General features: G+C 39.5%; 3 protein-coding genes across 6 annotated transcripts in view; 1 reads left to right on the top strand and 2 right to left on the bottom strand.

The window, feature by feature from the left end:
• The window catches only part of tfr1a (transferrin receptor 1a), a 14,826-nt gene extending 10,757 nt beyond the window's left edge, over positions 1-4,069 (bottom strand). The window contains exon 1 of the mRNA XM_032531718.1: positions 3,922-4,069. The gene's annotated coding sequence lies outside the window, so the exon portion shown is untranslated. The remainder of the gene's footprint in view (positions 1-3,921) is intronic.
• ints15 (integrator complex subunit 15) overlaps positions 1-16,096 on the bottom strand; it is an 18,456-nt gene extending 2,360 nt beyond the window's left edge. Inside the window, exons 1-8 of one of the 4 annotated variants that reach the window (XM_032531724.1) lie at positions 15,967-16,065; positions 15,068-15,267; positions 14,739-14,960; positions 13,919-14,084; positions 12,369-12,646; positions 12,006-12,243; positions 11,079-11,118; positions 9,677-9,910 (exon numbers count right to left, since the gene is read on the bottom strand). In XM_032531724.1, coding sequence (XP_032387615.1) covers positions 9,694-9,910; positions 11,079-11,118; positions 12,006-12,243; positions 12,369-12,646; positions 13,919-14,084; positions 14,739-14,960; positions 15,068-15,262 — 1,356 coding nt within the window. In that variant the 5' untranslated portion in view covers positions 15,263-15,267; positions 15,967-16,065 and the 3' untranslated portion in view covers positions 9,677-9,693. Of the gene's footprint in view, positions 1-9,529; positions 9,911-11,078; positions 11,119-12,005; positions 12,244-12,368; positions 12,647-13,918; positions 14,085-14,738; positions 14,961-15,067; positions 15,292-15,966 lie in introns of those variants that run through there. The other 3 variants (XM_032531723.1, XM_032531725.1, XM_032531722.1) reach the window with 3 other exon arrangements.
• Positions 16,097-16,780: 684 nt separating this feature from the next.
• On the top strand, positions 16,781-24,462 carry rgs11 (regulator of G protein signaling 11). The gene is made up of 17 exons (XM_032531721.1): positions 16,781-16,985; positions 17,237-17,334; positions 17,631-17,680; positions 18,660-18,766; positions 19,014-19,065; positions 19,360-19,418; positions 19,599-19,675; positions 19,756-19,837; positions 20,628-20,693; positions 21,195-21,218; positions 21,322-21,383; positions 21,662-21,775; positions 21,869-21,984; positions 22,614-22,701; positions 22,790-22,928; positions 23,484-23,566; positions 23,651-24,462. The coding sequence occupies exons 1-17, from the start codon at positions 16,923-16,925 to the stop codon at positions 23,781-23,783; spliced, it is 1,413 nt and encodes a 470-aa protein (XP_032387612.1). The 5' UTR covers positions 16,781-16,922; the 3' UTR covers positions 23,784-24,462.
• The last annotated feature ends 1,383 nt before the right edge of the window (positions 24,463-25,845 follow it).

The raw sequence follows: 25,845 nt of genomic DNA, 5'->3' as shown, positions 1-25,845 counted from the left end.
GTCAAGGGTTTGAAACACCACCATTTTTACCACAAATTTCTCAGTCATTAATAAAATGGGGTTTTAAAAAGGGTAGGTGATTATTTTCCTTAAAATGCTGTCCGGTGTCCTATCGAAAACATCTTCCTTTAGTTAACTTATGTTAAATTTTCCTTCAATGATGTGCTAAGCACCATCTCGAAGAGCCATGCTTCGACACTTGGAGCGGGGGGACCATTTAGAGCGTCTTTTTTATTAATTAAAATATTGATATTTGGCACCAAGCATATTGATTCTTGTATTGCAGGAAGGACAATGATATATTGTTGTATCAATATTTTGGCCCACCCTATTTGAGGAGTGATACAACCAAGTACATAAGACCTATAGGTCACAAACATTTCTTATTCATTGCCGGCTTTGCAACAAACTAAAGACACTTGATGAATATGGACTAAAAATGGCATCAGACCAGGCTTAGCCACCTATGAAGCTAATTGCTCCGTCTATAATCTTACATACCCAACATACCGGGCCTCAATACTCTAATCAGATTAGCTACACTTTCAGTTGAGACCTATGGATATTAGCAAAATGAAACAAAACACAAATCAAGAATCAAAAGGAACACGCACAAACAAAATACAACTCTAAAAAGTGATAGCATGTGCTTTATGTCCATTAAGGGGTACATTTTCATTGTAGCGGTCTCTGAACCACAACTAAGAGGCACAGTCTGTATCTCCATTGAATCATTTTTAGCTAAATGTGTGCAAAAGAGATAGTAAGATCCAACTAAAGTTACGCCCTTGTGGGAGCGACACTTGAAGCCATAACCTGTTAGACAGTCCGGCTGATTAAGGGCAGGGCAGCACGGCCCCCCACGCTTTAACAAGAAATGATATTGGAAAGAGTTCATGTGCATACTGACACTAACATTTGTAGTCAAGGCAACAAAAACAATTAAGGATGTGAAACAGCCTGCCATTCTCACTTCTTTTCAGAAATGATCTTCCTTTAGAATAAAAGAACCTTAACACAACACAAAAAAATGCAAGAGACTGGAAATGGCTTCTAATGTAAACATTGAACTTAAACATTTATGTTTAACTTCAATGACTGCGTAGTCCTGCAGACAGATTAAATATCACCGTCGTGGTGAATTTCTCTCTGGTTTCAAGGCTCAAATATGTTGTATAGTGGCTTCGTCATAGTGTTTAGTAACTGATCAAATCCCTTTGAAGAAAAAGAAGCTCAGCTATTGCTTCATAAATAGTAGGTTATGAAAGCTGTGGCACAAATACTTCTGTTCTAACATTACAACAGAACTACTGTGAACTCTGCTGAGGGTCGTTGATAGGGTGCGCAGAAGTCAGGAGGTAAAAACGTCCTTCATATAGCAATCAAGTTTAATCAAGTTTATTTTTATAGCCCTTTACATTAGCCAAAAAGGTACCCAAAGTGCTTTACAACAAAGCCATAAAACAATACATAACCCATACAGAACATACAGATACAATTAAAAGTGCTGTAGTGGTGCAGCGCTGCAGGACATTAAAAGCCTTCCAGAAATGCATAGAAAAGGAGCAGACAGAAGGACAGAATTACTGAATTAATCACACTTATTCACTAAATTAACTTCCTCAAACATGCATGCAACCAGAAAGGTTGTCATGTATTTGAAAACTGCTGAGATAATCATTTACTAATGATCACTACAGTTAAAACACATTTAGTCATAACACAACTATTACTATTCAGTGTAACCATAAATACGCTTTCCATAACGCTGATTAACATAATTACTAGTCATCATAGTGTCAAAGACTAAGCCTAATTGTCAAAAGGGCTTTGCCATCAGCAAAGGGTCAGGCTCTTAATACACCTTTGTGTTTAAGTGTAAAGTCACCTTACAAAAGACAAGCTGCCTTCTTATCTGGCATTATGGGAGCACTTCAACTAATGCAAGAACAATGTTATTACATTTCATAAAAAGTGTGACGTAATTTGTAGGTATGGTTTAAAAACAAATTTATTTGTTTTTACAAAATCACTCCCATCATTCCGAGAAAATTTATTTTGTTCTTCCTGTTACAGTAAGAGCTGTGAGGCGTTCCTGGAGCCAAATGCCATACAATTAAAAAGAAAACCCCTGTCTAACTAGTGGTTGAGCCTTAACTGGAAACATGCACAAAGGAGGAGGAAATAGCAGCATTTAAAATCAAAGTGTTTTTGAGCAGAATGTGCACCTATGTCTTGGATGAGATTAAATTAAATGGTTTAAAAAATAAAATTAAAAAACTGTCATGGACATTTAGTTTTGTTTTTTTAAAGCCCCTTGGTGGTGGCAAATGCTTTTTTTTTTGTTAAACACTTAACACAAATTGGTCTAATCCTGTAGGCTTGTGAAGTGGCAAATCATGTGAGAGTCACACTGGGAAAAAGCTCATGGGAAAAAGAGCCAGAAGGAGAACAGTGAGGCAGGCAAATCCCATGTATAAGTCAGCAAAAATATTAAAACAGCAGCAACACAGGATGTGATTAAACATGAACTTTCTTGCTAAGGTATGCTGTGTTCAAGTAAAGTTGTTTTTAATGCGCCAGTAGGCCCAGTTATTTATTGAATCAACTTAGCTTATGGCCTTAACAGTTAATGCAGAATATAAACAGACTTCAAATGGGACTGTCTTGAGAAGGATTTTGTAGTAGTAGGTTTTTACAAACACTGTTAAACTGATGGACTTAAGAATGGCTTCTATGCAAGATGTCACCCCAATGTTGGTAGACTTGTAGGCGTGTCAAAAAAGTTGTTTCAATCCGTTTTTTGTAAAATTACACATACACCCAATTGTTCTCGTGGTTATGACTTCTGTGATGATATGATAATGATAATTTCCACTTGATCACAAGCCTGTGGTATGATAGTTTAACATTTCCCCATCTTGCAATGCTGGGTGCACACTAAACTTTTGGGGCAGAGGTTTCTCAAAATTAGAGACATGAAAAAATGCATTCAAATTATTAATTCTACTAAAGATACTTTAAAAACTGCAAACGGGTATTTTCATAAACTACATAGTTGTATAACTGTTTTATGTGTGTGTGACCTTAAATGCAAAAAGACAATTTCAGGACAAACTGAAAGGCAACAGGCTTGTCTAGTTCGCCTTCTGCTAGTCTGAACAGTGTGTTGAACTTGTCCATAACCAAATATAGACCTAGCCCCAGTCCCACCATAGGTTAACATGACATCTCTGACAGGCATCTGAGCATCAAATCGCTCTATAGCTTCACCTAAATAGGGCCAAACGTTTAGGATTATTTACATAGTCTAACAGCTATAAATACTGTAGTGATGATAGCGTATCTATGCAACAACCTATTATTGCTTGTCAAGGTCAATATAATGTCTACCTACTGACACGGTTACCCCTAAGCAGGAAGGGTCATTCAGAGAAGCAAGCTGTAATTAACACCGGCACAGAGCAGATCACTTGGCTGAACGTGACCACTGGCGTCCGTCGTTATGGCGTCCTTGTTGCATTGACAACGTGTCAACCCCATGGATGTATTTAGAGAAGGGAAAACCCACGCTACCGAATTCTGTCTAAAGCATAATGAAGTACAGAGGAGGCATGTCTTTAAACAAGTGACAGGTGGCGTAACCGACTCCGCTGCCGTGTTCTTTGTACACGAGAACGTTAGTATTTCATTCACGAGGGTAACATTACTTAAATAGAGTAGCCAAAACTAAACATGCGATTTATGTGCCATTTGTTAACACACTCTCCAAAGAAAAATGAAGGCTTAACGTTATGTCTATTCGCGGCTCTCAGTCTTGTAGCGTCAACGTTATATGTCAGTACAATAAGCTTGAACACATCTCCGTCGGCGCAGGTTGAAATGTTGCAACTAACTGTTTGACACAAACAGAACTCTCACCTTCTCTTCAACACAGCTCAAAATGACAGTCTTCTTCTTTAATAAGCCTCTGGCTTAGACACGAGGTTCCTCTCCTTGCTGCTTCCTTGCTATCTGTCTCGCTCAGCCGGTGCCCTTGACCACGCTGCTTCCAGTTATACCTATCGGACGTCGGATAGGCCAGTGCTTACTACAAAGGCACACGTAGATACAACGTCACTTCCTTTCTCGTTGTTGGTTCTCGCGCCATATAAATCATAGACCATCGCGAGATCCTGTCTGTTCTACCAGTTGAGAGCATCTTTGGTGAAGGGTACTTCTGGTTGAGGAGTACACGTGTTTTTATGACACTGTCATAATGGTTTATAAAGCATAAGAAGAGGGAAACACTTTCTTACCACATATGTTTGCACTAATTTAAATGAAGAAGTAATCCGATGTAAAGTATTTTTCTATTTGAGAAGATAACTTTAAAACTTTAATTAAAACCATACTGTAGGCTACTATTTGAGATCAAACAGAAAACCATAAAGTTGAAACAAGGTCACTGTCAGTGGTGGAAAGTAGCCTACCTATTTTCTTACAAAGGTTACTTCACTCACGTTCAATGTTTAGGTACTTTTGTGCAACTTTATACCTTTGCTTTAGCCTACTATACTAGGCTACTTAAGGAAAAAATTGGACTTTGCACTTTGAACTATTTATTTGATGAATTTACTTAAATGTGCCTATAAGAATATTAGTCTATAAGGCCTACATGAATATTATAGCCATAGAATGAGTGACAAATTGAATAATACAAAAAGTCACAAATAATGAGACGTTAACAGTTCCTGTTACATATTATAGACAAACACTATAACCAATATAAATAATATAACCACACCAATATTTTAGCTTGGAAAAGAGCTTAGGGTTCACCCCAGTCATGCATTACCTTGAATGACCCCCAGTGTGTCACAGACAAATGGGCGACTTCCATTTGCAGCTCACCTTGAAACAAGAACAAACATGACGCCTGTGTGCCAAGGTCTGTTAACTTTTCAGACACCACAGTCCACAAAATAGTGTTTTTTTATGCTGCAGCTGTGAAAATATCATCTCTAAGAAAGTGAGTGCAGGCCTATTTTGTTCAGTGTGCTAAGTCAGAAGCACAGATTTCTTTTCAGGTTAAGTCGTCTAATACACTATTTTAAGCTCCTTTTTCTAATATCCACGACTAATGCAGTGTTTTATATAATTTAAGCTTAATGTGCAAGGGTTAGTAGTATTTTGATTGGCCTTTATTTAACAGAAAAACACAACTTCTAATCCAGCATCTTAAAATGGAGACAACATGGATAATTCACTTAGTATGTCACCAGGTGTTATGTCCATACAGACAGGGTTGACAAATCAAAAGCATGGCATTGGGCAGAGGGGGCAGGAGCAACCGTAGACGCCAGTGGTGGTAAATTATTAGTGAATCTTTGTAATCTTTTTATTTTTTGAGCAATCCCGTTTATTTACCATCACTTTTAATTATTGGTTCTTGAACAAAAACAGCTTTAGTAAGGTTGTGTTACTGTCCCTATAATTGCTCTTTTGGGTATCTTCAGTAATTACATGTTTATGCCTGGTGCCAGGCTGCTAATGTATATTTTGTGCAAACCAGTCGTTGGGAGGTCTGAGCTCAGGTTTAATAGTTTTCCCACAGCATTATTTTCCGAAGTTTTGAGCCACTTTCCATTACTGCTTTTATTATTTCAAGTGCCGTAAAATTATATTATGATAACGATATTTAGGTATATACAACAACAATAACAACAACCACCACCTTTGAGTCTACTGTTTTTATTAGTACATGCATAAGACTACACAAGACTACACAAATAAGACAAGACTATCCTCTTTTAGAAACAGCTGCCTCACAGTCAAGTATTTAGAGTTCTGAAAGTTCAACAACATTTTTTCACAGCCAGTTGTCATAGTTTTATGCAGTTGCAGGCCAAGAATGTAAAGTCACCGTAGAGACCGCCTGCAGATTGAATTGTCTCTTTTTTTCTGTGTAATTATTACTTGCCAGTCTTGTTAGAGGTGAGCAGCACAGCAAGCTAACAAATTTCCACATGTAGCCGCTAGTCATGGCACTGTAACAATACACCAACTGTGCAAAATTCATAAAGGAAATGTTTTCTCAGAAAAATGAGATGCAAGGTGGAGGCGGTATTAAACTTTTAATGGAAAAGTCTGGACTTTTTTTTAAGTTACTAAGAAACACATGTAAAACAGACTCACAGAAACCCCTCATGCAACATCTTAGTTCCCTACTTCTCATTACAGAATAAATACAAAGTTGAAGGTTTGTGGCATTATCATTTAGGTTGCACTCCAAAGCAGAAGCACAACAGATGTAATTGTTTTTTTTAAATATTAACAGCTAATAGACTAAGTAAGAGTATACCTATACCCCATCTATCATAGGACAAGGAGATGAGATAATTAACTATTACCATTATGAGGAACTTCAGATAAGTTAATGAATTCCTGTATAAAAGAAAGGGAAATTCAGAACAGATTTATTTCATACGAGGTTGACATTGTGTTTCAGAGTGAAATACACTCATTGTCCACTTTATTACGTATATCGGTACAATCTAATTTAATCCAATACAACATATTTACGAATCATATATGATCATGTTAGAATGTTTAAGTTTCTGTTTATTACTGAGGTCATACTAAAGATAGTTTTGTACTGGGCTACATTATATTTTGAGATGTTTCTAATTTGTTGTCCTCCCCATTTCCATGTACATATACATAAGGGATGTAGAATCTTAGAAACACCTCTAAATATAATGCAGTATGACGGTGTCAACACAACACGGAACTTTATAGGCATCTCACACCATGTTCTGGATAAATACTCCATTCTGATTGGCTGCAGGGTGTCCATTGAGATGTAATAATGGACTCGTCAGGCATATCACATAAAAGTAGACTTCATGGCAGAACAGTTATATTGGATTGCATCAGACTGTACAAGGGCAACGACAACTATCTGATGTATTGCTCTGAAATTTGCTTCAAATATTCAGACATATTAGCACGCTTACAGGCTAAACTAAGATAGTGAACCAGGTTAATATTGCATGCTAAACATCCACATTGAAGCCTTGTCACTGTTAACACATTAGCGTATGCCTATCCCTCAGTGTTCCTGCTCTAACACACATTACGGACTACATGGACACAGGGGAGTCAAACAGTTTTATCAGAGAGGATGTTATATCTATAAGTGTGTCTCATGTCTTCGTTGTTTGTATGCATGTATGTTATAAATTATTAAACACTTAGTCAAAAAAAGTGAGGATGTTTTATATATACAGCATATGTACATATTAACATGTGAAATATAAAGCCAAAAATCATCTAAGCTGTAATGCTATAATGTGACTATTGTACTGCTGCTGCTGCAGTTTAGATCTGTATGAGAAGGAAATGTCTTCCTTTTCCCATGATGCTGCTAAATCCCATTAAAAGCTGTTTGGTGTCCTCTTCAAAAACAATGAACACTGATCTTTTTGTTTCTGAGGTAAAGTCAATAATAATAGGCTTTGCAGGATGTGAACTCAGTGGCGGTGATTCTTTCTTAGAGCACAGCAAATGAGGGTTGTCTCACGGCATTCACATCTACACTTTTGATCCTTTTAGATAAAGTCCCGTGTTGTATGATGATCCGATGAAACAATGCTATGGTAATGAGGCCTTATGCTATATGAACATTCACTTAAAGTAAACTGTCAATTACATGATTCCCAAAAGGCAGTTAAAAGTCTTTCTTCAATAAAGGTGTGATGACTTCTCGTTTTGCATGTAGTCATGTATACTTTCAGTTCATTTTGAAACGGTAAGGGATAATAAGGCCTTTGTGTTCTGTTATTTCGATGAAAGAGGAAGTGTGCTTAACCACTGAACACCTGTGTTTTTGTTGTGCAAAACAATTAAATATGGGAAGGAGTTGGTCCATTTCTGCTTTGTGTCATTTCAAGCATTAATCCGTTTTGGGGTTTCACAATAAAGCTTAACATGTCATTTTGATATTCATGTGATAAAATCCCACGCGGAGCAGATATCCATGGGCGAATAACTGGCATGGTCAATTCAGAGGGATTCTGAATGCATTGTTTACCCATCTGGTTTATGGTTAGCAAAAATTAAAAGAAAAATGTGTTCTTAAGAAAATAGATTTGGTGTTTGGCCTTGAGAGTTTTTTCCATAGGAAACCATGATTTTGCAGCTGCTGTGACAGACAGCCCTCCTGCGCAACCACAGCACACACCTGTGGGAAGTGGGAAGGGAACCAAACCAAACCAAGATTTTTTCTGAAACCCGACAAAATCAGCTCTAGCAAGCATGTCTTGTTTCATGGTACGCTGGCAAATTCATTTTTTAACTAATCATATACAGTCATAAACAAGGTGCAGTAGAAGACAAACCATTGAGAGCTTTGTTCACACTATGAAAGTCAGATACACAAATGTATCTCACAAACATGAAGTTAAAGATCATACAAATGTGAAATGTCCTTTCTTTTCGAAGTGACACACACACACACACACACACACACACACACACACCACACACTCTCTCTCTCTCACTTTGATCCCGCCTTTTTCACTCGAATATTATCTGTTGGCACCTTCCGCCAGCCTAACAGTTATGCATCATTTTCCCAGAAAAGATATCCTTATCACTGTCCCACCCATGAGCTCTGCGAGGGGGAAGCCCAAAGATGGTACAATCAGCCTCTAACAGCACACACTTGTGAGAGACAATGTGATGTGACAGCTGGAATCAAAGGTGCTCTAACATGTAGACACTCTTGTTGAAGTGATCTGAGACTTCCCGTCTCAGCACAGTTGTTCCAGGAAGAAATTATTGCTGCACCATTGTTAGACATAACTAGTTAAACAAATAAGGAAGTAGTGCTAATTATGGTAATTATACTGAGTAGCAGCAGCAGCAGCACACAAATACATCTCTCAGTATGTTTGTTTCCTTCTCAGCACAGGCAGAGTATGCATAAAAGTAGATCATGAGTAAAAACAAAACAAAAAAAAAACAGGGCTGTACAACACAACCCTTACTAAATCTCCAGGTCATGGTTGTACTAATGTGTAATGTACTTAAATGTTGACGTAGTAGCAGCCTACTATGGATGATGCAATTCTCATCCTGGATGAGGGCAGCCAGGGTCCTGGGGAGGGTTGAACATCTTTTTTTGCTGTGCTGTAGACGAACGATATGCTATCTGTCTTATAACAGAGTAAGGCTTACACACACCGGGATTGGCTCCAAAGGACTCTGACATCTTTGGTTACGTAATGACGTTAATTTGGGACAGAGTTTAACAGCCGTTAGATATTTGTGCTCAACATAAGTCATGTGGCTTCTGTGTATTCCATTTTATTTTATATAATTTTTTTGCATAACTAAGCCTACGGCAAAGTTCTCTTAACATGTTATCTTGTACTTTGCAATAAATCAAATAAAGCCCTGACATGAAATTTGACAGCCGGCATACTCAGCCGGGAGTAAGACAACAGTGACCCCAAGTGGTTGGTATGAAGAACAACATCAAGAGTGAGGTAAAAAAAATATTTATTGGACAAACATGTCAGCCTGGCAGACTTTTAGCAGAAGCTGCTCATTAACATCTTAATACATCACTCACACATACATACATACATACATGGCGCGCGCACGCACACACACGCACGCAAGCACACACGTTTGACATTATTTTCATTAGTGGCTGGGTCGGAAGGGGAACGGCATTCCCGTCATGAAAGGCTGAGCGGGATATTGAGGGTGAGAGGAGGCATGGGTGGCTAGAGGTGTGTGTGCTGTGTGTGCGGGGTGTGAGGCGATGGGGGAATGAGCTGGGTGGGGGCTGAAGGCCAGTGGAGGGGTGTGGATGTTGTTGTAGTACATCACCGGGCCAGACAACACCAACTGGAGCAAACTGGGGACACAAATATAACAAAAAGCAAGAGATGACAAAAACTAAATATATATACACAGCATATTAGGTATTTTTTATGAAAAAGGTGTGCATCACAATAAAAGTCTGAGGGTTGATACACATCCACAATACAAAGGGCCCTTATTAACCTGACACTCTTTGCCAGGGTGAAGGCCTGCACAATTCGGGGGGAAATATGAACCACGATTGATATTACGATTCTATGCCACGATGTTTTTGACCATGACAAAACAAAACAAATTGGCAGTACCAAACCAAGTACTCTTATAGTTTTTCATTTTTCATTATTTTTTATTTTGTTTTGACTTTTTGTTTTCAAATTCAGTTCAATTAGTTTTAATTAGTTTTTAAAGTGGATTTGCTACTTTAGTTTAGTTTTTTTTTTTTTAAATGCTTAGTTTTTTTGTTTTTTATTAGTTTTAGTATTAGTTGTCTTTTTTGTATTATGGGTTATTAGTCGGCGGATTCGAAAAGGTCAAAAAAAGTATTGTGTAATAATAACAAAAACGTACAATTTTAGAAATATGCATTCACAATGTATTCAACAATAACACTAGGATAACACTAGGATAACACAATAACTGGGATGTTTCCCTTTTAATAACCTGTGCACATATTTTTTACCACCTAACACCGCAAGGCACTTGGTTTTATCTGACACAGTCATACAAATAGGAATTTGCCGCTTTCTTACGACTTTCGGTACGGACTATGTTGTTTGTTGTGTTTAATTTACATGAAATGTCGGAATTTCTGGGTTCCCAGTCGGAAACTATACACGTCTACAGGAAATGTTACGGTCGGAAAGATGTAACTTTATTTGCTCTATGAAAGACATTGACAAAGAGGAAACCTAAGGACATTTACTTAATAATTTTAACCAAACAGGTTTTTTTTGGCACCTATTGCACATTGCGCATCACTACAAGCCTGAGAGGCCTCAGTGAAGAGAAGGGAGAGAATTGCAGCGCTTGGGAACACTTTAAAACCTATTTTTTACAGTCTATGTTTAAAAACCAGAGAAGAAAGTAGTAGTTTTACATAGGTAAATAACCCTGAAACCGATGCTCTTCTTATCATACTCATGTTCTGTATTGTTCTAGCTGAAACCAGGTAACCAAGGAAATAGACAGGTAATGGTTCTTACTTGTTGTGTGGCAGGCGGGAACAGATGGCTCTCAGGTCCTCTGTAGAGACAAGGCAGCATGAAATAAGCACTCGAACATCACCACAGCATGAGGAGACAATCCATATGACAAGCAATTAAACCAGTTACTTAGTCATTGACTTGTTTAATCATTGCTTGAAGCTCACATCTGTAGCTTTTCAAACATGGTTGCTCTCTGCAGGTCTACAGCAGACAAGGTGGAGATGTTGGAGGTTATGTGGAAGCTTTATGTCCATTTGGGTTTTAGTCCCTATGAAACTAGAAATTCTCTAACTGAGATGCTAACAGGTATATGCTTCACTTTTATTCACAAAAATAAAAACAGGGTGTGAAATGTGTAGCTTATAGGTTCTGTTTTGAATGAACTCATCAGTCAACCAGGACAGGTATGACCCCAGCAAGCCGTCAGTAACCTACATTATCATAGCAGACCAGGGACTCTGCAACTATTGTAAAAGTGGCTATTTATTTTTATGAGACTCCACCACACATATGGATTCATGGAAGTATCTCTTGTAAAAAGACAACATATCCCAAGAAACTTCCTGGGTAAAATAAAGCTGAAGCGGTTTGTAATTTAAGAAATTACAGATATCAGCTTTAAGTACAATAATATTAAATCCTCAATTAAATAACACAAATAATTTGTTTGTTGTTGGATGTGTGCTTTGTAAGCCCTCTGCATTTCATGTCTTTATAAGACAGAACATACTGACAAGAAAGAGAGATATAGAGCATGTAAACTGAGCTATATTTGAATATCCAGTCTCAGGCCCAAGAATGCATCTACTTTTGGCTTTAAGGCAATCTATGACAAGGCAAAAAAATTGTAATATGAATCCTCTCCTCAATCCAATTGTCTAGCCTCTACTTCTACCACTTGTATCTTTCTTTACACAATCTTACCTCTCGAGCAGAGCAGAGCTCCGTTGGCCAAGGCCACCTGCAGGGCCTGTGCCAGCCGGTCCAGGACCAGCTGAGACAGTGCACGTGTATCAGCGGATGAAGCGTGTGTGTGTTTATCAGCCTGGTCCAACAACCTGGAGAGGTCTGAGGTCAGTGCGGCCAGGGACTCCATCTGGAGCAACGCCAGGCGACCGTAAAGCCCCTTCTCATTTAGTATGTTTGGCAAAAGCATGAGGACCTGATGTGGCAGGAGACGGACAATGGCATGGGAAAATTACTTGATTATCTTCACATGTTGGAGGGGTTTAGCAAACTGCAAAGTCATGTGTACTATAGGTAAATGTATCTGACCACACCACCCACCTGTAGGACACTCAGATGGAGAGCAGAGAAAAGAGGCCCCACCTCTGGCTCACTTTCAGTAATACCATTGGTTAATGCCTGCTTCTTGTCTCTCCTGTAGGCCAGGGGGGCTTTGACACACCAACGCACCAACCCCCCTAAGGGTGTAACATCAAGTGAGCTGATTGGCTGATTGCCAGAAAGGGGCGTGTTCAGGAAGGTGATTAGGACTAGACGAGGGTCATCTTGGATCCACGACACAATCATCTGTAGGAGTTCTAAAGGAGGCGTGAGCTCCTCTGAAAACACAAAACACACAACATGTTGACATTACGCATTCCTTCTACCCAATTGATTTATTTTAAAGGGGTCAAATCTTAATAGTAATAGTTTTTTAACTCCTAACGGCTGCGGATCAGCTCCGGAACAGCGGCGGAGTCATTAAGTTTCCATTAAAGTCAGTGTGTGTATTTTCATTGACTGCGGAACGGCTGCGTCCCGACACCGTCCCAGCTCCGGCGATCCGCAGCCCTCCGGAGCAGATACGCAGAGCTTCTATTTTTTCCGGATGCCAGAGAGCTCCGCAACAGTTCAGCACACGGCAGATGCGGGACAGGAAGTCGAGCACAGAAACAAAATAAAACATCCGGTTATTATCAAAATAAACTAGACCGTGCTCACGGCGGATCATGTTTCCCTGCACTACACCTTGAAAACACAGCACAGAGTTGTTTCCCCTCTACTCCTCTGGATGGAAACAGATTTTTTTTAAACCCTTTTTGTCACAGGCACTCTGATTTGCCCTCCAGACTCCAGGAGCTCAAACTGGCTGAAAAGAGGGTGCGTACTATCTGTTATTTTCCTAGCTTTTTTCCTCATTCTGTCAGTGTATATTTGGGTCAAATGTTTTGGGTGTTTTCCACTATTTTGCTAGCCATTGACACTATCCTGTTAAGCTTCTTCTTGAGATTACAGCTTAAATGGCCAACCCAAGCAGAAAGGTGAAAGGTTAAAACACTTTCAATCTGTGTGGTGTATACTAGCTCAGTAATCTGAGCACTGACACCCAGACAGCTCAGTCTTCTGAGGAGACTTGTCTTTGTTAGCATTTCTGAAAAATAAAGTCTGTGTTATCTGAAAAACTCGGATGGTTGTCAAGAACCGTACCTAGGTACTTAAAAGTTCCCACAGTTTCAACAGCTAGGCCATTAAGTAAAACTGGCTCTGTTGTTGTGTGTTCTTTGCAAAAGAGTAACTCATTTGTCTTTGCCACATTAATCTTTAGCTTGCTATCATTGCACCATGCGAAAGGGCTTTTATGTGTGCTAAATAAGAGGCCTCGCCAAGGGGGTCAGTTTTTTGTAAGAGCCCTACTTAGGCCATGTCGTCAGCGTAATTTACCAATTTAAAGGTGCTATTATTTATAGAAAATTCATTTTATTTTTCTACATTAATTCGCAAGATCTTGGGCGTTGACGGAGCGCAGCTGATCCGCAGCTGTTCTGAAACCGGTGGAAATCAGGTGTAAGGTGACCGTTTTTAGATGTTTTTGTACTTTTGTGTCATCCCACCTGTGGTGAGGTCATAGAGGGTGGTGACAGCAGTGATGAACTGGCAGCAGAACCGTGGGCTGGCGCTGTGGATGTTCTGCAGGGTGGGCCCCGAGCCTGGCACCATACTACAGTAGTCGTCTACTAACACCTGAGCCAGGCGCACACAGTACACACGGTGGGTTCTCTGCAGGACACAAACACAACCAGATGCACGCGTTCAGTACATTCACAGTACACAAACACATATCCACAGATGAAGAGAGGCACTAAGGATTAGGGCTGGGTATTGTTTTAAATATTTTGATACCGGTAGAGTGACTTCATTACCGGTTCCTGAACGATACTTTTTTTGTACTGCGGTACTTTACCAATTCAATAAAATCCACTTTTACAAAAAGCAATTACAATATTATGGTACAAATGTTTTCAGCTGCTTTACACCTATGTGTTTACATTGTAGTCAAGCCTCTCAAAATACAACAACACGTGAGTCCATCTCTGTGTGTAAGATAGTGTTTTGGCAGCCAGTCACCAGCTTTATTAGTTCTTGGTACAAGCATGCTGCATGCCTATTGAGTTACTGACGCGATGAGATTTACTCCTTATGTACTGAAATTTGGTATTAAAATAGCAAGGTATTTTTCCATTCACGATACTAAGAAGGTAATTCGGTAGGTGTCTAAAAGTATCGAAGTTCGGTACCCAGCACTACTAAGGATTTAAAATATGTCACACAGGAAAGTACTCAATCCGGACTAGCCTCAAATTGAAGTATAAAAACCCACACTAAACACAGTATTATTCACATTTCAGTATGTCAGTGTGTTTGAATTCTCACCTGTAACCAGGTAGCAGCACATTCCAAGATAGGAACTCTGCCCACAGCTATTGCCATGGAGACCAGCTTGCCTAACAGCCCCATGCGACTTTCATCTGCCTGGTTACCTTGAAGACTGAAGAGGGCAGAGAACATAAGCTGACGAACAGTATCGCGGCTCTGTTCCTGGAAACAGCTGCACATGATCTCCAACAGCTGGAGTTCTTGGAGAGCACTCATCCTCTATATAGAAAAAGAAAAGAAAAACACAGACACTGTATCTCTGTCCGTATGTGTGTGTTTATATATTGCATATTGGTGTGCACAAGCAGTGGAAGGTCATGCCTTACCCTGGCTGGGGTGTTTCTGTCCTTAGGTGCATGCAGAATGAACTCCTCCACCAGCTCTTGGGTTTTGGAGTCGACCTGAGGAGGCTGCCTCCCTGACTGCACCAGGTTACAGATGTAGATGTCCAGGTGATACAGCAGCTCCTTGGCTGCACTCAGCACATCGCGAGGCAGCAACGACTGGCGAATGTCGCCCATCACCAACAGTCCTACTTTTCTGTCTTTTCCTGGAAAAGATGGAGACGAGGTTTGTAATGGGAGAACGGGAATGGAGAGATCTTTCCTTCTTTATAGAGCTGTGTAGATTGAATTATTACTTTATGTTATCACTATTATTACTTCAACTTCACAGGCCCATACAAAATGTGACACATTCAAGGGGACGTGTTATGTGTCAACAACTGTTTCCAATAGGCGATTACTTTAGTGATTAATGAGTTAACTGCCATTTTCAACATTTAATTATATGCAACATGGGCATGATGTTGTAGACTTTGCTTTATAAAGTATTGACAATCATTTTCGGGGATGTGTCTCATGTACTGAAAAAGAAAATGCATCTAGCATCTAGTAACAACAATGCACTGAAACCTGTTTCCTTGACTATACACGAAAAAATAAATACGGATGAAAAATGAATACCGATACAAAAATAGTAATAAAGTCGAGTTGTAACGTTACATTTCTATATAGTATATATAGTGTTCGTTGAAACTCAACATTAATCAGCAGGATAGCTCCAGCCAGTCGGACTCATCCAGCCTGCTACAGCTAGCTAGTTAACGTTAGCAAGGTTAACGTTAGCTAAAAAGACTTGTTCTATTCCGCAACAACTCTCACATGCGTTAGTTATCTTCATGGCCTTTTAACGAAAACATATACTATATTTAGAAGATGGCTTACCTCTACAAAAGACCTTAATATGCTTAATAAATTTGCCGACGATGAGAGTAGTGAATAGTCTCAAAAGACAACGGAACCACTTCCTGTTTCTACGGAAGCCTGCGTGGGATAGAAGCGTGGACAGTTGAGTAATGCCATTGCCGTTTTCAGCGGAGTCTGTGCACGTGCTGTTAAATGTCAACAACAATGTTTGTGTTTACGCACGGCCGGCCATCAAAAAATAAAAAAAGACATTAACAACAAACATCAATAATGTCAAGTATGCGACCGTAAACGTAGCCCAACATTTTTAAAATTAGAAAAAAACAAGTTTTATTTTGATCTCATATATGGTATTGCATAAAAGGAAGAAACTCCTGTATATATTTAATCGGCCTCTTCTGTTGGATATAAATACAAATTACCCTATTTTAGCAACAAAACAAAAACAAAGACCTCAAGCTTTTTGAAATTAAAACAGACTTTTTTTTCAATCTAATAATCACACAAAATGTTGTTTATTTATTCATAGGCTATACAGCCACACACTTATTCCCTTGTAGATTTATATGTTTTAAATTAGGATATTTTGCCCAAATTTATAATAGGAAATACATAATTTGTTTTTCTCATTTATATGCCTATAAATTAAGGCCTACGTTGTAGTTAATGACATTCTTTGTACGCAAGTATATAGTTTTAGTATGTGTTTTTTTTCTCAGAATACCCAGCCCAAGTATACAACATGAAGGGGTGTAGACTATTTGTTGTTTTTGCCTCTGTACAGGAACTACTGTATATCATATTGAAAATCACTTTGGCACACTGTAATCCCTTGATCTACACACGGGCGCGCCCGCTGGGCACCGAACCGATGTGGGGAAAAGGAAACAGTGGTGCACTCTCTGTGGCGCGCTCCCGCCAGTTCAGCACTTCGGTTTACCGTCCCGTCGAGTGATCCCAAGCAGCCCGCAAGATGACTATCAATACCCTGGCTAAAGGATCCTGGCACCGGGAGCAAATGTCATGCTTTCGAAAGGTAAGATTATATGATTCTGTCTCCTTTAGGTTTTTCTTATGATATCACATAATAACCTATTAGCCTACAGGCTAGAACTCTTAGTGAATCCGAAAACATAGAGTAGCCTACCGGTGCGAGGATGATCGAGAACAAGTTATGAAAGGGTGGGACATTTAATGTGTTTTATCTGGATTTCTGATTTATGTGTTTCGACTGAGTTTCCATATTGTGTTTGCGTGTGTGTGCGTGCGTGTTTGTTCCCCTAACAGATGGAGAAAGTGATTGTGGCCATGCAGGACCCTGACATGGGCATTAAGATGAGAAACCAGAGACTTCTCATCACTGTCATTCCACACGCCATGACAGGGTTGGTGTGTGTGTGTGTGTGTGTGTGTGTGTGTGGTGTGTGTGTGTGTGTGTGTGTGTGTGTGTGTGTGTGTGTGTGTGTGTGTGCGTGTGTGTGTGTGTGCGCGCGTGCGCGTCATGTCAACGTACATTAGCATCTCTGTGTGGACATGAACGTTGCAGCTGTGTTTGTCCCAGCAGTCATGCATAATGCACCAGTGAATTTGGGAGACTACCTTGTGCTTTGCAGTGTAGAGGAAAGAAGTTTGTCCTCTTTTTTGTTTCCTTTATCTCTGTCTCTCTCGTTTTTTCTTCAGGCCATGACATTATTGCTTGGTTGATCAAGACATATAGTATATGTGAGGAGGGTAAGTTAGTGTATTAATACATCCATTTTGTGTTTATGTGATAGAAAGAGAGTATTTGCATGCTTCTCTGTTTGTTTTCCTTGCATGTGTAGTTGCTAGTGTGTTGCCAGGATATAGTGTTTTCTCTCAAGCTGACGTGGTAGTGATGTGTGTGTGTGTGTGTGTGTGTGTTTATGTGTTTATGTTTTTATGTGTTTGTGTGTGTGTGTGTGTGTGTGTGTGTGTGTGTGTGTTTGTGCGTGTGTGTGCACGTGTAATGTGGGGGTTGCGGTTTCCAGTAAACAGGAATGGGGTGAGCCCCAGAGGATCTGTGTTTGATTAACTCACCTGATGATCCGGGTTTGATTAGTGTCCCTGTGGAAGTTTTCACCTCAGGAGACTTTACCGTATCTGAAGTAAATTAGAGGTTGGAAAAAAAAAATTAGCCGCTGGTCCCTTTTGCTTCAGAGCACTTGAGGAAAGAGAAGAGCGCGAGAGAGAGAGAGTGGTAAGAGCTGATTAAAATGCATCACACAGCTTTTTTTGGTAACTGTCCTTTAAAGTAGAGCTCTTTAACAAATGAGCTGGGACTGAAGATTGATGATGCATTTCATCACTGGGAAAAAGTCTTGATTTGAGCGTTATGACAAATTAGGCCCACAGCATGTTATATTAATTCTGTTCCTTGTGGCCAGTTGGTTGATTGATTGATCATTGATTTTCCACGTTCAGTTTCTTTAATTTGAATGCGTTCACTTATGAAACAGCTCAGTGTTTTACAGTGATACATAAAAACCTGGGAATAGGTCATTCTTTTTTTCACTTAGTATCTGTTGTAATGTGTCCTATACAAATCACGCACATTTATGGCAGACTAAGGTGTGTATGCTTGAATAAAAAGCTGGATGAACTACTTTAAGTGCACAGCCCCAACAGTCACCTAAAGAAACGGAAGCTGTGAGACAGTCCAATGATCAGTTTCTCCTGTGGTGTTCAACAGAGGCCCTGCATCTTAGTGGCTTGCTGGTGCGTTATGGGTATATTTACCCTCTCAAGGAGCCAAGATCTCTTGTGTTACGGCCTGATGAGTCGCCCTACCGCTTCCAGGTAAGTCGGTCATCCCTCATGCAGTATGCTCATTCTGGTTGCTTGTAAAAACCCTCTGCCCCTCCTTCCAGTTTACCACTTTTGGCTTAACCGTCACATTCCGTCTACCCTTTCCCCTAAACTCTCTCCATTAGCCCATTTTCTAATCCCCCATCCATCTGGCACTCTCTGCTGCCACTTTTTCTATCACCCACTGTACTGTCAATCTCTATCAGACAATACAAGAAATGTCACTTGTTTTTCTCAGACACCTTACTTCTGGACTAGTAACCGGTGGCCTGCCTCAGAGCTGGATTATGGTAAGGCAAGAAAGAAACTGAAGGAGTAAGAGGTGATCTCGGGAAAGCCCCATTATATTATATATTTAATTGAGAGGTAGAACAATCATTTTCCACCCACTATAAAATGAGACAAATATCAGTAACCAATAATCACTGGAAAGAAAATTCCACAAATATCACATCTTACAAGAGTTCTAATAAGCATTTTCAAGAGCTTTGGGCCAAACATACATAGATGTAGATCAGGGCACCAACAGTATCTCTTAACCTCTGTTCTTTACTGTTTTTGTTTTCCCTCTTATATGCCATCAGCAATATATTTGGCTAAAAAGAACATAAGAAAACAAGGAGAACTGATGGAATATGAAAAGGTGAGGAAAGTGTCTGTCTGTGTGTGTAAGTTGGAGAGCTTTAAGAGTGAGAATGTGTCTATTATGAATTATGTAGTAATCTGGGGTAACAGGCCTATGCCATTTCTGAATTCTCTCTTTTCTGTGTTTGTGCATTTTCTTTTCTTATTCATTCCTTGTCCTTTTTCTCTTCCTATGTAGACGAGGTACAGTCTGTTAAACAAAAGGATCAACCACACCTGGGACTTTGTGGTGATGCAAGCCAGAGAGCAACTCAGGTACGCTCACACACGTGTACCCACACACACACACACAAACACACACACACACACAAACTTACAGTGTGATTTATGTTTAGAGCATCCAAACAGAGGCGAAAGGCTGACCGCATTGTTCTCGAATGTCAGGAGCAGGCCTACTGGCTCATCAACAGACCCCCGGTACGTTTACTGTTATTGTACTCTTTACTACAATACTGCACTATACTGTTCTATATTATACTAAACTGTACTCTGCTATACAATACTATACTATACTACGCAATGCTTTACCATAATACACAACTATAGAAACATGTTTTACAGTATTTAATTCAGTCCCACTTTCCTACTGATGTTCACTCACAGTCTCTTCTGCCTCCTACATGAAATATTAAACCCATCTGGTAAAAACTTCAACAGGGGAACCAGAGAGAGAGAGAGAGAGAAAGAGAGAGAGATAGAGATAGAGATAGAGAGAGAGAGAGAGAGAGAGAGAGAGAGAGAGAGACAGAATGAATAATCATCATATTTCACTTTTTTCATCACAGCAGTCCATTTTATTCTTAGATTAAGACAAGTAGAGAAAATGATCAGAAGGGAAATAAAAAGAGGGGGGCTGGAATGGGAGGAGGAAAGGGATGATGGGACGTGTAGGTACTGTGGGGGAGAGGAGAGGGTAAAGCAGAGGACAAGAGTTTGGAGGAGGGACTCCATCTTGTCTTATGAATTAGGGACGAGGACATGGAGAAAAAGAAAGAGAAACTTGAGAATAAAAATCAGAGCCAGTGAAGTGGAAGGCTCAAGAAAGGATAAGTGCTTACTCACACGCAAAGCATATTCTCATCACACATACACACACACAGACACACACACACACACACACACAGACACACACACACACACACACACACACACACACACACACACATACTCAGTTATTAGTGTGTGTATGTTTGTGTGTTTTTTTCAGCCTGGGGTGCATAGTGTGTTGGACATGGGTCTGGAGAGACCAAATAACAGCGCAGGAGTTACACTGGTCAGTGACATCATATTTCTCTACTTCCTGTTCTAGTGTTTATTCCGCTCTAAAAAAGCTAATGTGATAACATATCTGCTATCTATCTCTTCTCTCGTTTAATTAATTGCTTTCCTTCTTTCCTGCCGCTGTGATTGTTTCAAAGTAAGTGTGTGAGTGAGCTGTGCTATACAATGGACAAACACAGTACATTTTTATGATTTATACAATAAAATATAAATACACGTTAAATATTTGAGGCCCTAACATGACATGATAGCCATTTCCATTGTCACACTATGATAATAAAATATATAGTATGTTATGAACAGTATATCTTTACACTGTGCATTCCTCATATTTTTAGAATTTATCCTGCATTAAAATTGAAAGGTATTGTTTGTATGGGTGAACATGTATAGACACAGGGAAGCTGCCTGCTGCTTTTGATATGACTGTATAAATGTATCATTTTGTCATTCTGTGAGCCAAAGTGATGACTGTTTTTCTTAACAGAATTAGAACAGTGAGTACTACAAAAATGAGGTAAACATGATATATAATGTATACACCCTCACTTTAAGGACATTGAGTGTATAGCTCTTTTTGTGTGTTTACATTTGAACGTGCTTTTTGCCTTTGTTTACAGATTGAAACCTCTAGAAAGGCTCTTGGAAGAAACCGTGTAAAGTCATCCATCTGCCTAGAAAGGTACGTGTCAGATTGATGAACACACGTGTGCAGACACACACACACATGCACACACTAGTGGACTTGCAGTCCTGGACTGCCTGATCCAAACTCTATGTCTCCAGCGTGCACACACATGCCTTTAAGGCTTAGTGCTCCCACTATAAGAGCCACTAATGGATGCTTCCTGAGGCAAGTTGGAATTAGTGGCCATAAACTCTTACGATCTGCAGCGCTAATGCAATAATACTGTGTGTTTTTGTGCGTGCGCATGCCTCTGCATTTGTGTGTATGTGCAGTTTTGTGAAATACAGCGAGCAGTATCAGAACCACGACCCCATTATGCAAGGGTCCCTTCCCAGTAACCCCTGGATCTCTGATGACACCACATATTGGACAATGAATTCAGAAATGTGAGAAACCACACACACACACACACACACACACACACACGCACGCACACACACAATCATGTGTTTGTGTTGTTGGTGTGTCTCTGTGAGCAGGGTAACTATACCAACGCGTCTTCGAGTGGAACGTTGGAGCTTCAGCTTCATGGAGCTTCTCAATGACGACATGGGGAGGAGGGAGTTCATGACCTACCTGGAGAAAGAGTTCAGTGGTAAGATAGAGTGACAAAAATGAAAATGTTGGAATATACTCAAAATACAAATGTTAGAACATTTGGTGATTAGGTATGGTGAACAGACCCAACCCAACTTGGTGAAAGGAATTCATACAAAGAAATATCCCAAAGTTTTTACAACTTCTGCTTTGCTGGTTAAATCACAACCCCGTGGTTTAAGTGACAATGGAATGCTGAAAACAGGATTATATATAGAGAAGGGTACTGCACTAATAAAGAAAGAAAAATGAATTTAATTGTTATCATAGGACAATCGTCTTAAAATGTTTCTTACTCTTATTAGCATTCAGAATTGCATCATCTCCCCCAATCCCAGCAGTGAAAGGTGGAAGGGTTGAGGTAGTCGGAAAAAGAGATTAATTTCATGATATGGTTACTAGAGAGGATGGAAAGAGTAGACAAGGAAGACGATTAGAGACGCAAAGCAAAGTAAGGGATCCGTTCATCCATGCAGACATAGGAAATAGTGCCAGGGGCCAAGGTTTTCCACAGAGAAATGCTGTGCTATAAAAAAGTCTCTAATTGTTTGTCAGATTTTCCTGCTTGACTGTTGTGTTACTCACCTGCGTACATACCCAACACCTCATTGTCTTTCTCTCTGCTAGCGGAGAACCTGTGTTTCTGGCAGGCCTGCGAGGATATTAAGCATGGAGAAAGCTCCAGGGTCATAGAGAAAGTGGAAATGATCTACAAGTAAGCGTATAAGCACAAAAACATGCAAAAAGTAATGCCCACTTGTGTCTACTGTCAGATGACTTCCACCATTTTGTGTGTGACTCAGGAACTTCTTGGCTCCTGGAGCTGCCCGTTGGGTCAACATCGACAGTAAGACAATGGATAAAACTCTAGAGGGGATCAGAAACCCACATCGTTTTGTCATGGACGACGCCCAAATGCACATCTACTTTCTCATGAAGAAGGTCTGACCCCTGACACATTTTAGTTTGATACTTGAAAATTTCCCTTTGAATATAGATCTGGAAAGACAGGACAATTTTGGTTATGCATGTTTTAGCCTTTTGGCTGTATTCTTTACATTTCAGCTAAATATTATTTCCAGAACTTGCAACCATGTGAAGAATCTAAATGTACTTTGTTTTCTTCTTCCAGGGATCCATTGGTTTAAATTAAATCAATTAAGTTAAATCTCTTAACATACTTTTGATAAATATGTGAATGTAACATAGCCAAACAGGACTGGGAGATATGAATATATACTGTGTATATCGTCAAAACCATATAAAAAAATTATAAAAAATATATTTTTCTATATATATATACTGTATACACACTCTGTCTTCCATATACAGTATGTCAAAGCATACATTTTCTGTCAACTTTAGGTAGATAAATTTAGAAAGAACTTAATTTGCCGTCCATAAACTAAAAGCACTCATCACATCATAATGGCTTTTAGGTTTAGCAGACATAGAACTTACTTAATGTTGTATTTGTGTATATGTTTGTGTATACAGGATTCTTACCCAAGATATCTTAAGTCTGACCTATACAAGAACATGCTGGCCAAAGCTATTGTCCCCCAGGAGACAAAGAAAAGGTGAAATGACACATCAATTACCACTTTTACTTTACCTTTACTTTAATACAATCTTTTCTCTAACATTACACTCCTTGCTTTCAGTGTGTTCCCCTTTGTGAGACGCCAACGGCATGCTAGCCCCTCCCCTGCTCAGGCTGTCACCCAGGCGACAGAGGAAGACGGGCATGCCAAGGGGGGCGGGCAAGCAGGTACCAACTCTGCAGCCGCCCACTAATAATTTATATTTTGGCCCCCTAAGCAACCCCTCAAGGAATTCTCCTCTGCTTTTCATTCAAAGTCCAACTGTCTGTGTGAAAGCCAAAGCTTTTCTTTCACCGCGGCAACATTACCAGAGCTAGGATGCCAACGTTAGAGCTTTCTTGGAGAGCACAGGTGTTAATGCGTACCTCAGCAGCATCACATCTTATTTCCAAAGCAAAAGCAGTGTACAGGAAAATGAAACAAGCTTTTAGTGCTACTGTTACAGCCTTCACTGCTGCTTAGCCGTCCTGCAACCCATCTCAGTCCAAAAAGTCTGTGCTGTTGTTCTTGATGGACTTTGATACCAAGTCTTCCTTTCTCCCTCAGTAACCTTTATATATACAGTATACACATATATATATATATATATATATATATATATATATATATATATATATATATACTGTATACATACTCTGTCTTTCATATACAGGTTTGGGCAAAAATATTGTTTATAGCGCAATAGAGATGCAAAATATGTATTAAGTCAAATCCTGGCCTCAGCATGTGTGTGTTTATCGTACAATTTGCTTGTTTTGTTCATTCCATGCTGGAGCTTTACATTGTCATGGTTGTTGCTGTTCATTTTGCTCGAGCATGTTTTCATCCCAATAAAATGTCACAACAGCACTCAGTGTTGTGTTTTGCTCTCAGCTCTGCATGCTGTGGTAACTGTGAGGGAGAGTGGCTCTGGGATGAGGCTTTTTCCACTTTCCATTTGACTTCCATGTCTCATTTCTTTGTAACCCTTGGGTCTATTTTAAGCACAAAACCTTTGTATGGTTTGTTTTAGCATTTCTTAATCTCCAAATATGAAGGCTTTGTATTATTGAATTATAGAGATCCAGTAACTCAGCCTATTTGATAGCTGCTTACAGAATCTTAAAAACAAGCTGCTATTTGCAGAAATATTGGCTCAGGTCTGTTCCCTACGGTGCCATTTGTCTGTACATGCTGCTCTCTAACTCATCCACTTCTGTGTCTGATCCATGGATGTATTATATTAAGATTTGAACTTGGTAACTTATTTCCCCCCCCTTTTTTTTTCTTCATCTGATAATCTTCCAGGTTTACTTTCCTGGACTTGCTCCCTCTACTGGCTGTATGTGGTTAAAGTAACACTAGTTTTACTACTCTAAATTAGTGGGTCCCAACAACTTTTTGGCTTGTGACCCCTAAAAATGTATAGTGTCTACTATTCATCACAGGATTAGGTGTGAGTGTAAACAAGAGTTGTGAGCACTTAAACCAAAGTTTGATTTTTCTTTCTGAGACCATTTTTTGGGAGACGACTGAAATGTATCAAATAGCTAAAACAAATATAGAATAGAATTGAATATTTACAACAAATAAACATTATAATATATAATATATCCTAATATAGGACAGGAAGCGGTTAGGTTGGGAATAACCCATAAATACAGCGCATAAAGGGCCATATGAATAATTTTTGTCTATGCAGAACTTACTTACATATTACAGTCCACTCCACTGTTTACTCATCATAATGAGAACAACTCAGTGAAACTGACTAACTATAACTATAACTGTGAAGTAGCTATTTTAAGTCTTAGTCTTAAGGTAGACAGAACGCTTGCAATATAAACTAAGGGCATGGAGTTTTTTTAGATGTTATGAAAGTTGTGTTTTTAGTTGCGTACAATATTTGAAATGCAGGATGCCATACTTTTTAAGTGTGACTCTAGCTAGCAATTAGAAATCCCAATGTGTCGGCCTTTGCTGCTTTGATTTTGACAAACAATGGGCAGTAAGGCTAGATCCTGTGATCTGTAGCACTGATCTGTGTCAGCTTTGCAGGATCTGAGAGCCCATCAAATTTACTAATGGACGTAAGCCCTACACACACACACACTCACACACTTCAACTCTCGTAACAAGCGTGCGCATATATATATATATTTATATATCTATCTATCTATATCTATATCTGAGGATTATAGTAATCTGCTTCTCTTCATGCCCCATCCACTCTGTTTATGAGAGTGTGTGAGTGCCTTAGGAAAAAAACTGTGAGA

This window comes from Etheostoma spectabile, chromosome 12 (genome assembly GCF_008692095.1).
Source record: "Etheostoma spectabile isolate EspeVRDwgs_2016 chromosome 12, UIUC_Espe_1.0, whole genome shotgun sequence".
In the NCBI taxonomy this organism is placed as follows: Eukaryota; Metazoa; Chordata; class Actinopteri; order Perciformes; family Percidae; genus Etheostoma; species Etheostoma spectabile.
This window is presented reverse-complemented; position numbering and strand designations above follow the sequence as displayed.